This window comes from Hibiscus syriacus, unplaced genomic scaffold (assembly GCF_006381635.1).
Source record: "Hibiscus syriacus cultivar Baekdansim isolate YM2019G1 unplaced genomic scaffold, ASM638163v2 tig00111022_pilon, whole genome shotgun sequence".
Classification (NCBI taxonomy): Eukaryota; Viridiplantae; Streptophyta; class Magnoliopsida; order Malvales; family Malvaceae; genus Hibiscus; species Hibiscus syriacus.
In genome coordinates, this window is record NW_024062956.1 from 3,387,643 (window position 1) to 3,401,761 (window position 14,119).

Genomic DNA, 14,119 nt, shown 5'->3' on the forward strand with positions numbered 1-14,119 from the left:
TGTTTTTTATATCTTTCTTACATCTGAAAATTTTAGTGTGTTGTGCCTCTCTCTTTCTCTCCCGAAGCTAGAGAAAAACTCAATTTCTCTTACGTGAGAAACCTAAAGGGGGGAGAGAGAGATGTTCAAAAACCTTAATTTCTTGATTTTTAAATGAAACCCAGATCCATTCTGACCCCTAGATTCCCTAATTAACATCAATTTCTTATCTTTTTGCTTGGAGGGATTTTCATTATTGTTTTCAATGGCTGAATTAGGGCAACAAACGGTGGACTTTTCGAGTTTAGTGAGTCGAACGGCCGAGGAATCTTTCAGGTCATTGAAAGAACTCGTGGATAAATCTAAATCAAGCGACCAATCGGATACGGAGAAGAAGATCAATCTCCTTAAGTATATAGTCAAGACCCAGCAACGGATGCTTAGACTCAATGTTCTGGCTAAGTGGTGTCAGCAGGTTAGTCGAGCCGCTCATGTTCACCCGAGTTCACTTAGCTAGTTTGCTTCAAGTTTCACATGTCTTTCTTCGAAAAAGATTTGTGGGTGTTTTGTTGCTTGAAAATATTATGGTTTTCTTAATTGAAAGATTTGAGCTCTTTTTTAGTAAAAAGATTTATTGGTTTTTGAGTTTTAAGCTTGTGACTTGTCCTTTTTGTTAGTTAATTGTCTTTTGAAAATTGAATTATGGAAGCGAATCAAGTATTTTATTTGTAGCACGTGTTTTTTTGTTTCTGGTTGTGCAATTTATCGGATTTTAGTTAGTTTTGAATCTCCTGAAGTGTAGAATCAAGGCATTGTTATAGAATTATAGCTTGGTGTTGCACTAGTGAGAACAAATAATGAAGAAATACAATTACTTTAAAAAAATAAAAGGGTGAATATCTAACCGAGTGTCGGCTATGGTTGTCACTCATCATCGTGCCCAGTTCTTATTTAGATTATTAGTAATGTGCTCAAATAGATTACTTGTGGGGATAGATGTGTAAGAGTTGACCTGATGATTGCTGAATTATCATGGATATGCCAACTTTTTTGTTTCCATTAACTCTGTTATGAGTTTTCAACACCTTTATGACTTCAATTTCTATGGCAAGTTCCCAACCCATTAGTTTATCCCGTTGTTGTAGTTGAATTCTGTCTAGACACAATGATTGCCTTGAACCTTTGCAGATTTTTTAGCATTAATTAATGTTTTAGATCATTTTAATTATGTTGGTTGGATATTAAAGAGCTATATTATCTTAGTTAATGAATTTGAACTATTGTGATGGGTGAGTGTGCTGCCTCTAAATTGCTTCTGGAAGTAAATTTTTACCTTTGATTCCAAATTCCGTAGTGTCCTTTCCACATGGGTATCAATTGACATATTGGCTATATAAGCTCATAGTTAGCTTTATGTCGTAATATGCAGGTTCCACTCATACAGTATTGCCAGCAACTGGCATCAACTTTATCAAGTCATGATACATGTTTCACCCAGGCTTCAGACTCATTGTTCTTCATGCATGAGGGGTTACAGCAAGCTCGTGCCCCTGTGTATGACGTTCCATCTGCTGTTGAAGTCCTACTCACAGGATCATATGAGCGGTTACCAAAATGTATAGAAGATGTGGGTATGCAAAGCTCATTAACTGAAGATCAGCAAAACCCGGCTTTGAAAAAGCTGGACACACTTGTACTTTCTAAGTTACTTGAAATTACATTGCCCAAGGAAATTTCTGAAGTGAAAGTTGCTGATGGTACCGCTTTGATTCGTGTAGATGGAGAATTTAAGGTGTTAGTTACTCTTGGTTATCGTGGACATCTATCATTGTGGAGGATATTGCATTTAGAATTACTGGTTGGTGAGAGAAGCGGGCCTGTGAAATTACAGGAGATGAGGAGGCATGTCCTTGGAGATGACTTAGAGCGCAGAATGTCTGCAGCAGAGAATCCATTTGCTACCTTATACACGGTTCTGCATGAGCTCTGTGTTGCACTTGTGATGGACACTGTCATAAGGCAAGTACAAGCACTCCGACAAGGGAGATGGAAAGATGCTATACGCTTTGAGCTGATATCTGACGGAGGAAGTGGTGGGTCCACACAGCTGAATCAAGATAATGAATCTGATTCAGCTGGTCTACGAACTCCTGGATTGAAACTTCTCTATTGGCTAGATTTTGATAAAAACTCAGGTGCTTCAGACTCAGGATCTTGCCCATATATAAAAATTGAACCTGGACTGGACCTGCAGATTAAGTGTCAACATAGCACGTTTGTTATAGACCCATTAACTGGCAAGGAGGCGGTTTTCTTCCTTGATCAAAGTTGCATTAATGTAGAAAAGCTGCTATTAAGAGCTATATCATGCAATAGATATACTCGTCTGCTGGAAATTCAGAAAGAGCTGATGAAAGATGCGCAGATTTGTCGAGATGCTAGTGATGTTGTTCTCCTTTCACAGGCTGATGAAGCTGATAGTGAGCATAGAAAGGTTGATTTCCTTATATTATGGATTTATTTGCTGGCAACTTATCCTGGAATGTCTTAATCAGGAGATAGAATCTACTTGGGCTAAACCAATTGTACCTTAGTTCTTTGTCTTTTTATCAAATTATCATCACACTATGCCATTGCTGAAGTTTTTATTACAATATCACTGATGATACTTTTTGGTGAATTTGATATTTTCCCTCCATTTTGTGTTGTTGAAGGATGCTAAGCTTGACAGTAAGGAACATGGGGGGCAGGAATTATTGCGAGTCCGTGCTTATGGCTCATCTTTTTTTACCCTTGGAATAAATATAAGGTCAGCTTTTACCCATACAAGTAACATGTCCTTTTCCGTGTCTATTTTTTTACTTCTTTTCCATGTGCACCCACCCTTAATATGTGCACTCTCTCAAAAAGTACTTATCTGCACATTTTTAAACTTTGTTACTTGCATAGATGCTTCTTGACCTAGTTAATCTTTTTTTTAACGCAAGATTTTTGAACTGGCATATTTACAGTTGCAGTTCTGTTAATAAATATTTCTTGGCCTACTTTAGAGTTTATGAAGCTTTGTTTTGGGTCACAGAAATGGCCGCTTTCTTCTCCAGTTATCACAAAATATTCTTGCACCTTCAGCATTGTTAGAGTGTGAAGAAACTTTAAATCAAGGAACTATGGCAGCAGCTGATGTTTTTACAAGCTTGCGAAGCAAAAGTATATTACATCTATTTGCCGCTATTGGAAAATTCTTAGGCCTCGAAGTAACCATCTATGCTTTTTATTTTTATTGTTACCAAAATGCAATATAACTGTTTTTGTCCTTTTATTTATTTTGTAATGATTAATGAATCTGTATGTTTAATTCTTGTAGGTCTATGAACATGGTTTTGCTGCAGTGAAAGTGCCCAAGAACCTCGTGAATGGTTCTGCTGTACTGGTAATGGGGTTTCCGGACTCCGGGAATTCTTATTTTCTCTTGATGGAACTTGATAAGGATTTCAAGCCGGTGTTTAAACTGCTAGAGACTCAGCCAGAAGCATCAGGGAAAGGTCATTCGTTTAATGACTTAGATAATGCGTTGCGCATTAAGAAAATTGACATTAGCCAGATGCAGATGCTTGAAGATGAAACAAATTTGAGCATAATTGACTGGGGGAAGTTGGTTTCATCTTTGCCTAATGTTGGGAGACCAAATCAGATATCTGAACGTGATGTGTTCAACCTTGATGGTTCTATGCAAAATGTTGGGGGTCCTTCATCAAGTTTTTCATCTATTGTTGATGAAGTTTTCGAAATTGAAAAGGGGACATCTGCAATTCCTTTTCCTTCTCAGAGTGTCTCTCATCTTACTTCTGTCCCGATGAATGTTCATAGTGTAAAAGTAGGAACCCCCTGTCCAAAGTGGGAAGTGGGTTTGCTGGTCTCACAGCATAATAATGTTGCAAAATCAGCAGGTTCAGCTACTCATTATGATGGTTCATTGTATCCATCAAGTGGTCTTAAGAGCTCATTTCACTCTGCTTCATTTGGTTTGTTATCATCTGGCACAGGAAGAATCACATCTTTAAAGAAGCTATCTGCTTCAAAATTTGAGCAGGATCTGGCTTCTCTCAGATCTCCTCATTCACTTGACAATGAAGTATTGGATGAAGATCAGTTGAGATTACTAAATGATACTTCAAAGGATGCACCTTCAGCAAGTAGGTCTCGGCTATTATCTCCACCTAGACCAACCCTTCCTCGAGTCGTTGTACAAAATGCAAAGCCTAATGTATCTAGAAGCTCATCCCCTGGAAATCTTACTGCAGCTGTTAGATTTTCCGGAGCAAGCCCTTTGGCTTCACCCGTCATATGTAAGATACTTTCTCTGAGTGCACTATCTGTTCAAATTGTTTTGTGTTCACTTAAATTTGACTGGCTAAATGTACCTTTTGCAGCCCAAGCAGCAGAAACTACAATTTGTCATGGCACTTCTCATGATGCTTCCAAACACGACCAGAATCCACGAAAGCGCAAAATTTCAAATTTGTTGAGTTTTATTCCCTCTCTCCAAGGTATAGAAGTGGATGCAGGCTTTTCTAAGAGAAGGAAAACCTCTGATGTCGCTTGCACTCAGCTGCCTGCATCTCAGGTGCTTAAATCTTCGGAAATGATCTCTAAATCTGAAGCATACAGTTGTGATAATCTTATAGCTGAAGCAAATAAAGGGAATGCACCTTCTGGCATCTATGTTTCTGCTCTTCTTCACGTGGTTAGGCATTCTTCACTATGTATTAAACATGCCAAACTCACTAGTCAGATGGAGGAATTGGACATTCCTTATGTTGAAGAAGTGGGTTTAAGAAATGCATCCTCGAATATATGGTTCCGACTTCCATGTTCCCAAGGTGATTCGTGGCGACATATCTGCTTGCGACTTGGCAGGCCTGGAAGCTTGTACTGGGATGTCAAAATAAATGACCAACACTTCAGAGATTTGTGGGAACTTCAGAAGGGAAGTACTAGTACACCTTGGGGCTCTGAAATACGCATAGCTAATACATCTCATGTGGATTCTCATATTCGTTATGATCCGGATGGTGTTGTTCTTAGTTATCATTCTGTTGAGTCAGATAGTATTAAAAAGTTGGTGGCGGATATACGAAGGCTCTCTAATGCTAAAACATTTTCTCTGGGGATGTGGAAATTGCTCGGGGTTAGAACAGAAGAAAAACCTGAAGAAGGCTGTGCAAACTCTGATGTTAAAGCGCCTGTTGGAGGCAAAGGTGCTATTGAGGCTGCTGATAAGTTATCAGAGCAGATGAGGAGGTCTTTTAGGATTGAGGCAGTAGGATTATTGAGTTTGTGGTTTTGCTTTGGATCAGGTGTGTTAGCTCGCTTTGTTGTGGAGTGGGAATCTGGTAAAGAAGGTTGCACAATGCATGTGTCTCCCGATCAACTTTGGCCTCATACCAAGGTTTGTTTCCCCCTTTCATTTAAAATAATTTCATTGTCCATTATTTTGTCTCGTACTATTTTACTGTGATTATGTGCTTGCTTGGTACATTTGTCAACCACTTTGTTTCTTTTACATTTATTATGTAATATTACAAAATGTCTTTGCTGGCCTTTCTTTGATTTTATCTTTACCTCTTAAGAACTTGATTAAGCATGCTAGATGGCTTGAGAGCATCGCTGTTTTTCCTGAGCTTTTCAGAATTACAAAGATCCTATTTTGGTGCTTGGTAGTATCATTTCATTCCTGAATTTTTTTAGAATAACACTGAATGAATTGTTATTCATGCCATGGTGGTTTACCTCAATGCTTGAATGAAAACATTGTTACCTTTTCCTTTACTGGCTTTTGGACAAATGGTTGTTGGCTTAAAGTTGTATCATTTTCTTTGAACTGTACTAAGACAAAGAATGATCATTTATGAGTATAAGAGTTCCCTCAACAAGTAGGACAATTGGTTGTTGGCTTAAAGTTGTATAATTTTCTTTGAACTGTGCTAAGAGAAAGACTGATAATTTATGAGCATAAGAGTTCCCTCAACGGATCAGCTGACAAGTAACATACATGAAATCATGAATGTGTTCAAGTAGGTCTTAGTAAAAAATTCCCTTGAACTACATTGTGGCACAGTGTGGTCACTTATGAGATGCACCTTATTTAAGCTTATCTCACATGAGGAAAAAGGAGGGGTTCATCTTAAACACATGGCACTTTTCAACTTTTGGATATAATGTAGATAATTCTGGATAATAGAGAACCTTCTCTTTGGCTCAAATCTGATATTGGTACAAGTTCCCACTACGCATCATAAATACACTGATTGTTGTGATTACTTTGTACAGTTTTTGGAAGATTTCATAGATGGAGCTGAAGTTGCATCTCTGTTAGACTGCATTCGACTAACTGCAGGTCCTTTGCATGCTCTTGCTGCTGCAACTCGGCCTGCTCGAGCTAGTCCTGCTCCTGGAGTCTCTGGGGGATCTGGAGCTATTTCTTCTGTGCCAAAACAGTCAGGATACACTCCATTTCAGGGACTTCTGCCAAGCAGTTCAACTGCAAATGTTAATCAGGTTGCTGCTGTTCCAGCAGGAAATACTACTGCATCTGCTTCTGCAAGCTCTATGGGGAACCATAGCCTCCATGGGGCTGCAATGTTAACTGCTGCTGGGAGAGGTGGTCCTGGCATTGTACCTAGCTCACTGTTGCCCATTGATGTCTCCGTTGTATTACGTGGTCCATATTGGATACGCATAATATATCGCAAGCGTTTTGCAGTTGACATGCGGTGCTTTGCTGGTGATCAGGTTTGGCTGCAACCAGCGACACCACCTGCAGCATCACCTGGAGGGGGATCTTCTATTGGAGGGTCCTTACCATGTCCACAGTTCAGGCCTTTCATTATGGAACATGTTGCCCAAGAACTAAACGGATTAGATTCTGGTTTCACGAGTGGCCAACAAACAATTGGCCCAGCAAATTCTAACAGTATGAACTTGAGTACAGGTCCACAGCTTTCAGCAAATGGAAATAGAATTAACCTTCCTACATCTGCAGCAATGTCTAGGGCAGCAAACCAGGTAGCGGCTTTAAACCGTGTGGGAAATGCTCTTCCAGGATCACCGAATTTGGCTGTTGCGAGCACGGGATTGCCACTACGTCGACCGCCTGGTAGTGGTGTTCCTGCACACGTTAGGGGGGAACTGAATACTGCCATTATTGGGCTTGGTGACGACGGAGGATATGGTGGTGGATGGGTTCCTGTTGTTGCTCTTAAGAAGGTTTTGAGGGGTATTCTTAAATACCTCGGAGTTCTGTGGTTATTTGCCCAGTTACCTGAACTTTTGAAAGAGATCCTGGGATCAATCTTGAAGGAAAATGAAGGTGCACTTTTGAACTTGGACCAAGAACAGCCTGCCTTGCGTTTCTTTGTGGGGTAAGATTAATTTACAGTATGTTTATCTTCTCTTCGTGCATGAAACCTTTTGTCTTTGATGAGCTCACTGATTTTATTTTCCAAGTACGTTACTAGTTTTGTTGGTTCTATAGTCCTTGGTGCAAATTGATGGATAATAATGCACGTACAGTCATTTGATGCCTAGCATTGAATGGGTCAACCTCCCTTAAAAGCTTTCAGCAAATAGACTGTCTTGAATCTTTTGCTAATAATATTTTGCATCTTAATTTCCGATGAACATAGTGGAGAATTGCATTGCATTGTTGATCAGTTTTATTCTGTTGAATGATCCTCTCCTTAGGCCGGTTTTGTGTGTTTTATATGTAGTTCAGATTTGGATAATTATCTGATCACGTCTTTCTGCAGAGGCTATGTGTTTGCCGTAAGCGTCCACAGAGTTCAACTTCTTCTTCAGGTTCTTAGCGTGAAGCGCTTCCATCACCATCAACAGCAACAGCAGCAACAAAACAATGCTAATGGTCAAGAGGAATTAACTCAGTCCGAAATAAGTGAGATATGTGACTACTTTAGCCGACGTGTCGCATCTGAACCTTATGATGCCTCACGTGTCGCATCATTCATTACACTTCTCACATTACCCATTTCAGTTTTACGAGAATTCCTGAAATTAATAGATTGGAAGAAAGGATTAGCATTAACACAGAGTGGAGATATAGCTCCTGCTCAGAAACCGCGAATTGAGTTATGTCTTGAAAATCATACTGGGGTGAACATTGGTGATGCTTCCGAAAGTTCATCTGCAACTAAAAGCAATATCCACTATGATCGACGTCATAACTCTGTAGATTTTGCTCTGACGGTTGTACTTGATCCTGCCCATATACCTCATATAAATACTGCTGGGGGTGCTGCATGGCTGCCCTACTGTGTCTCGGTGAGATTAAAATATTCCTTTGGTGAAAACCCTAACGTGTCATTTCTTGGCATGGAAGGAAGCCATGGAGGATGGGCGTACTGGTCGCGGCTTGATGAGTGGGAGAAGTGCAAGCAGAGGGTGGCTCGGACGATTGAGGTTAGCGGTTCTTCACCGGCGGATGCAACTCAGGGAAGGTTAAGAACTGTAGCTGACAATGTACAAAGAGCTCTCACTTGTGCCTTCAAGGATTGAGCAATGATGGTGTTTCAAAGATGGATAAAAATCCAACCCACTTCTTTTTGGCAATTTCAAGTTCAAGTTCTAATTGTCTCTGCTGATTTGATTAGGATTTCACTGTAAATTTGATTAGTGTTTGATATATTCACGTTAGTAGCAAGTTTTTTCTAAAAATTTTGTACTGCTTTCTCCTTAGAAGATCATAAGCATTTGGACTGTTTCTTACCTAATTAACACGTCCGTTGGAAAATCAGATTTGTACCATCACAATCCTCTTCATAGGTGGTTTCTAAAATCCCTTTACCTGAGGTTGGATTATTTTTATTATTGTTCATAATAATATTAATAATTTGATATAATGCCAAAATATGTTTATCGAAATGGTTATTTTGGTTTTTTCTAACATTTTATTTTGAGATAGATTTCTCTGTGGAGGAAATTTGTTAGTTAACAAACGGTCAATGTTTTAAAATAATATTTTTGTTACTGTAAAATGGAACATAATAAGTTAAAATATTCTAGAAAAAAGGAGTAAAAGTTAAATTTATTATTTAATTAAAAGTTATTTTTGTCTTAAAATGAAACATTGGGAGTTAAAATGCTCTAAAATTAGATTATGAGTTAAAACAATTATTTTATTGAACATTAGGAGTTAATTTTGATATTATGTCTAATAATATTTTAATTAAATCTAAATAGAAGCTATTGTACTTTATATTAATTTGGGCTAATCTAGGTAAATACATTTTTATACCATTATTAATCATTTTCTAAATTGCTTTTTAGAGATGTAAATGAACCGAGCTTGAACGAACAATATTATAAGGGTGTAAATGAATTGAGGTTGAACGAACAAGATTATGTTTATGTTCGTTTGTTTATTTTTTAAGGTGTTTATGTTTGGTTTTTGTTCATTTAAATTTTTAGTATCGTATTTCTGTTCATTTATTTATTTTTGAAGTTGTCCGTGTTCGTTTATTTATTATTCCCGAACATGTTTGTTTATTTTTTAAGGTGTTTATTTTTGATTTTTGTTCATTTAAATTTTTAGTATCGTATTTCTGTTCATTTATTTATTTTTGAAGCTGTCCGTGTTCGTTTATTTATTATTCCCGAACATGTTTGTTTAATGTTCGAGAACGTGTTCATTTAGCGTTCACGAACATATTCGTTTATCGTTTGTTTAGTGTATGTTTATCTAGGGATAAAAATTTAATCTGAAGTCGACAAATTTCGACATGATCCAACCCGATAGAGTCAAATTTTTTAGAAAAGAAAATCAAATTTGGGTCGGGTCATGTCGAATTTTATATAGGGGAGAGACCAGGTTGGGTAGTGTTCAAGTGGAGGGTAAAAACTCTCATACCCTAAAGTGAGTGTAATTTTATCATATAAATTTATGAATAACATTGATTATATGCGTATTGTTGTTATTCCTTAAGGTCTCGGGTTTGAGCATCATATATACATGAGTATGTTCGTTCAATAGCAAATAATTGAGCATAATGTATTGATGAATCAATCTTTTCAGCAGTTGACATTAGCCCATTACTGCATAATTAACATAAAGAATAACATTGATTCCAACATTTAAAACCAGAAATTATACTACTATTTGATCATTCTAAGACTATTCTTCAGTTTATCTCTTTTTACAGCAGGCTTTTGTGTATTTTCTACTTTTTCTCACCGTTAAACTGGGGCTTACAGGGGCTCACACGCCCGCAGATCCGCTTTTGTAGATGCTCCAAGCTAGCCACTCGCTGCAAGGAATTTGTTCGTCCGATTTTCTTTTCCGGTACGGCAAGGAATTTGTTCGTCCGATTTTCTTTTCCGGTACGGCAGATCCTCCTGAACTCAGTTGTATGTTTTCTACAGAAGAGATGTCTGAGAGTGCATTGCTGGTTCTCAGGTCATGTGTAGATATAGCTTTGTTTGCAGCAGCCTGATATATGGGATGCTTTGATCCGTCTTGTACAGGAACAGCAGCACCCGTTGACGTATCGGGGGGACTTCCGTCAAACAACGACATCCTCATTTTTGATATTTCGGTTGAGTAGCTCAAACCGGTGATTCTTTTGACTGATTCTTCAGCCATTTTCACCTAGAAAAAGAACAAAGTTCACCAATCTGCATATTATTGAGCATTGCAGAACTGAAACAATCTCCCTATGAAGCCAGAAACTAAACTTTAAGACCAATATATCCAATAAGTCATTTACCTTTGCTTTCAATGTTTCGACATCAGCTTTCAGAACTCTGTTGTCAACGGCTGCATTATTGTACTTTTGGCTAATGTCAGAGAGACGCTTCAATAAGGCTGCATTTTCGACTCGTAGTTGAGAAACCTACATTAGATAACGGATTAGGATTCTATAGCTCAAAGGTGGTTCAGTAAAACAAAGAGGAAACTAACAAACAAAGGCACCTGTGTCCCAAGTTCAGTCAAGTGAGCCTGCTTCCTTCTTCTAGAGCGCCTAGCTGACTCTCGATTTGAAAGCATCCTTAACCACCATATGAATTGATAGCATCATAAAATGCACAATTATGAACAAGAATTATTCAATGTGAACCTATCGGCAATCTAGAAGAAAAAGGGTAAGGAACGATTACCTCCTTACACGTTTTGCATCAGCAGGATCCATATTCTCCATTGTTTCATTCTCTCCTTCAAGTTCATCTTCGTCCGACAGTTCACTTGATGATCCAATTGTGCTTGGCCTCACCTGAGCTCCAGACTTCTTTTGTCCCTTGAGCAAGGGAGGAAATCCCACCGGTGCATTACCGTCCTTATCACTGGCCCCTATATATACAGTGAAAACGAATATAATGGACACTGCAACAAAGAAAATGGTACGCAGAGCAGCTGCATCTAAGAAATTTCAGTGATGAACTGATGATTTTAAACCTTTAGAAGTAGCTTTGGATCCAGATTGCAGAGTATTGGAAGCCTGCGATCCACTATCAGCTCTAGCACCAGAGTCTTGGGGCTTCACAAAACATGCCTGTTTGATATGGATATAACATAATAAGTCATACTCATGTAATACACATATAAATGTCATATGCATATACTCATATCCAACACTCGCACACAAATACGAGTAACATAGCTATAAGAATTTTTACTCTTTTCAAAGAAAAAGTTGAACATATCAGTATCATACGCATATACTCGTATCCAACACTCACACACGAGTACGAGTAACATAGCTATAAGAATTTTCTCTTTTTATGGGAAAAAGATACTTCCTTGTACAAAAACAACTCATTAGAAAGCATCCAAACCAAGCTTATTCCGAATTCATGGGAGAAAGAATCTGAATAATGAACATCAACCATCCAAATCAAAGCAAAAAATGATAAACAAACTGATATTAATAGTATCAATAAGCTGTTTTAGGATTTCCTAATACTAGTTTATGCTACAATGATTTGGATGAGCGTCTCCGATATTAATGTATGTCTTCTATAAATATACTCCACTTATTTAGTATTTTCCGTATTTTTAGAAAATTATACGTGTATTCATATCCGAATATGTATGGACAAGTACACCACGAGTGTTATCAAACCAGTGGCAGAGCCGCTTTTGTGTGAGAAGGGCACGTCCGAATTTTCTCCTAATAGTTATCTATGTTTCTAATTGTGCTCCTAATAGTTATTTATTTTTCTGATTGTGTCAATTTTAAAATTTTATTTATGCTATATAAAAATTTTGTATTATTAATACATTTATTTCCATCCTAAAAAAAATCAGGTTAACCTTTTCACTGCCACAAAGCCAAACGAAAAACCTTGATTTTCTTGGAAAATCAGACCAAAGTTAAATTAGCCTAAAACATCCCAAAAGAAACAAATTTCAGTTTTAAGAAACTATCCAGACTTTTCTTTTTGAATGAACCTATGCTTTTTTTTTTATTAAAAAAAGTACACTTTAAATTTTCTCAACCGCCAAACACAACCCAGAAAAAGAAGGAAAAAAATCATGTATTTAATAAAAGCAAAAACATTAGTGATCCAAACTTTCCCGCCTTTACCCTTTTATTCGCAACGCCGTTTCTCATCATCCAAACACAGAGACGAAAATAATAACAACATTTCACAAGAGAAAAAAAGACTTACCCTTGACATGGCAACAGCAGCGCAAGCCAAGTTAAGCTTGTTCTTAAGAACAGCTTGGTATTCATCTAAATCCACGGGAACATTGTTATTCTTGTTACTCTCAGAACAGACATTGAAAAACGACGTCGCCCCATTCTTCTCCAGATCTCCCTTAGTCTGGCCTTCTTCTTTATCTTCAAGTTTCTTATCAACTTCTTCTGTAATAAACCTCTGAAAAGCCCACTCGGAAGCACTACGGTTCATTGTAGGACCGGTTGTCTCATCGTTCTCTCCGGCGGCGGCGTAGGAGGAGGAGGAGGAAGACGACCAGAAGGGGTTCTCGACGGAGAAAACTCTATCCATTGTGTTTTGTTTGTTGATTTGGTTGGGGTTTTATTTCTATGATTGCTGATTCAGATTCGAGTCATAAAGACTTTACTTACAATATTTTTCTGTCATTAATTATTTTATTATTTGGTGCCATTCAATTCCTGTGGTCCCCTCCGAATTTTCTTATATGGATAAGGTTTACAAAATTCATTGCTCCCGTCTCTAGAATAATTTTGGTGCAACCACGCGCTTTTTTTGCTTTCGAAATAAGAATATATCTTCAATTGTTTTTAGGTTAAACTATAATGTGTTTATTTTTCGGTTTTAATTAAACTACCCAATCGAAATAAATTAGTTTGACTAATATTTCTGAAAAAAAGTTTGGTTTAATTTAGTTCAAGTGATAAGCAATTTGATATCGCTTAAGTAAAGTTCAGATTAGTTAAGACGAAACCTTGAAACCGAGAAGACAAAAAAAAAATATCGGTTAATTCGGTTCAATCGATAACCAAATTAACCAATTGAACATCTCTAACCTCTGATACACTCAACTATCACTTTTGTTTCATTTTAGTTACATAACTAGTTCTTTTAATCATACTTAACGATACGTTTTACTCCCATTTTGATCATAGACTATTAAAAAAGTTAATAAAAATGTTGATGTCATATTTTTTTTATCTTTTCAATGATAATATGGCAGTATCTTATGATGACACGTTAATATCGTTATTTTTTTAACGATGAGTGATTAAAATGAAATAAAAAATAAACGTTAGATATGATTTTGAAAGAAAAATAGTTGGATGATCAAAATTAAATAAAAATGATAGTTGGGATACTAAATGTAAATTTTACCTTTTTTTATTTAGGAAGTATATATTTATTCTGGTTATGATTTTTTAATTTATGTATCCTGAATTTATAAAAATAATATTTTATTCAATAAATATTTTTCATATATCTAAACAATATGTAACTTGCAAGTAAAATTACAAGTTTTGAATTAATAAACTGACCATATATTTTTGATATATTAGTAGTGGAATTTAAAAAAAATAATTTTAAACTATTGTTATGTATTATTAATTATTTATTTAAAATAAATTAATGAGAATTAAATTTGTTTATGGAAAAACATTTATGTATC

General features: G+C 36.9%; 2 protein-coding genes across 2 annotated transcripts; one reads left to right on the top strand and one right to left on the bottom strand.

Annotated features, from left to right (window-relative positions):
* The first annotated feature begins 32 nt into the window (after positions 1 to 32).
* Positions 33 to 8,765, top strand: LOC120150222 (mediator of RNA polymerase II transcription subunit 14-like). Its single transcript, XM_039162911.1, is given in 9 exon segments — positions 33 to 454; positions 1,409 to 2,473; positions 2,694 to 2,788; positions 3,059 to 3,233; positions 3,344 to 4,325; positions 4,410 to 5,428; positions 6,310 to 7,400; positions 7,788 to 8,524; positions 8,527 to 8,765. Coding segments are annotated over 9 exon segments (5,484 nt in total). The 5' UTR covers positions 33 to 244; the 3' UTR covers positions 8,637 to 8,765.
* A 1,280-nt stretch (positions 8,766 to 10,045) lies between these two features.
* On the bottom strand, positions 10,046 to 13,027 carry LOC120150410 (light-inducible protein CPRF2-like). The gene is made up of 7 exons (XM_039163093.1): positions 12,661 to 13,027; positions 11,444 to 11,540; positions 11,149 to 11,338; positions 10,964 to 11,039; positions 10,758 to 10,883; positions 10,372 to 10,639; positions 10,046 to 10,334 (listed from the first exon to the last, which is right to left on the bottom strand). Exons 1-7 carry the CDS (start codon positions 13,000 to 13,002, stop codon positions 10,288 to 10,290), a joined length of 1,146 nt encoding a protein of 381 aa, XP_039019024.1. The 5' UTR covers positions 13,003 to 13,027; the 3' UTR covers positions 10,046 to 10,287.
* Positions 13,028 to 14,119: the final 1,092 nt, after the last annotated feature.

What these genes read in the sequence shown, in the direction of transcription:
- LOC120150410 (XM_039163093.1), bottom strand. Translation starts at nt 13,002, where the DNA reads ATGGATAGAGTTTTCTCCGTCGAGAACCCCTTCTGGTCGTCTTCCTCC. An exon ending in GATGCAAAACGTGTAAGGAG is followed by an intron (nt 11,040 to 11,148) that starts GTAATCGTTCCT and finishes ATGGTGGTTAAG; the next exon opens with GATGCTTTCAAATCGAGAGT. An exon ending in TGACTGAACTTGGGACACAG is followed by an intron (nt 10,884 to 10,963) that starts GTGCCTTTGTTT and finishes TATCTAATGTAG; the next exon opens with GTTTCTCAACTACGAGTCGA.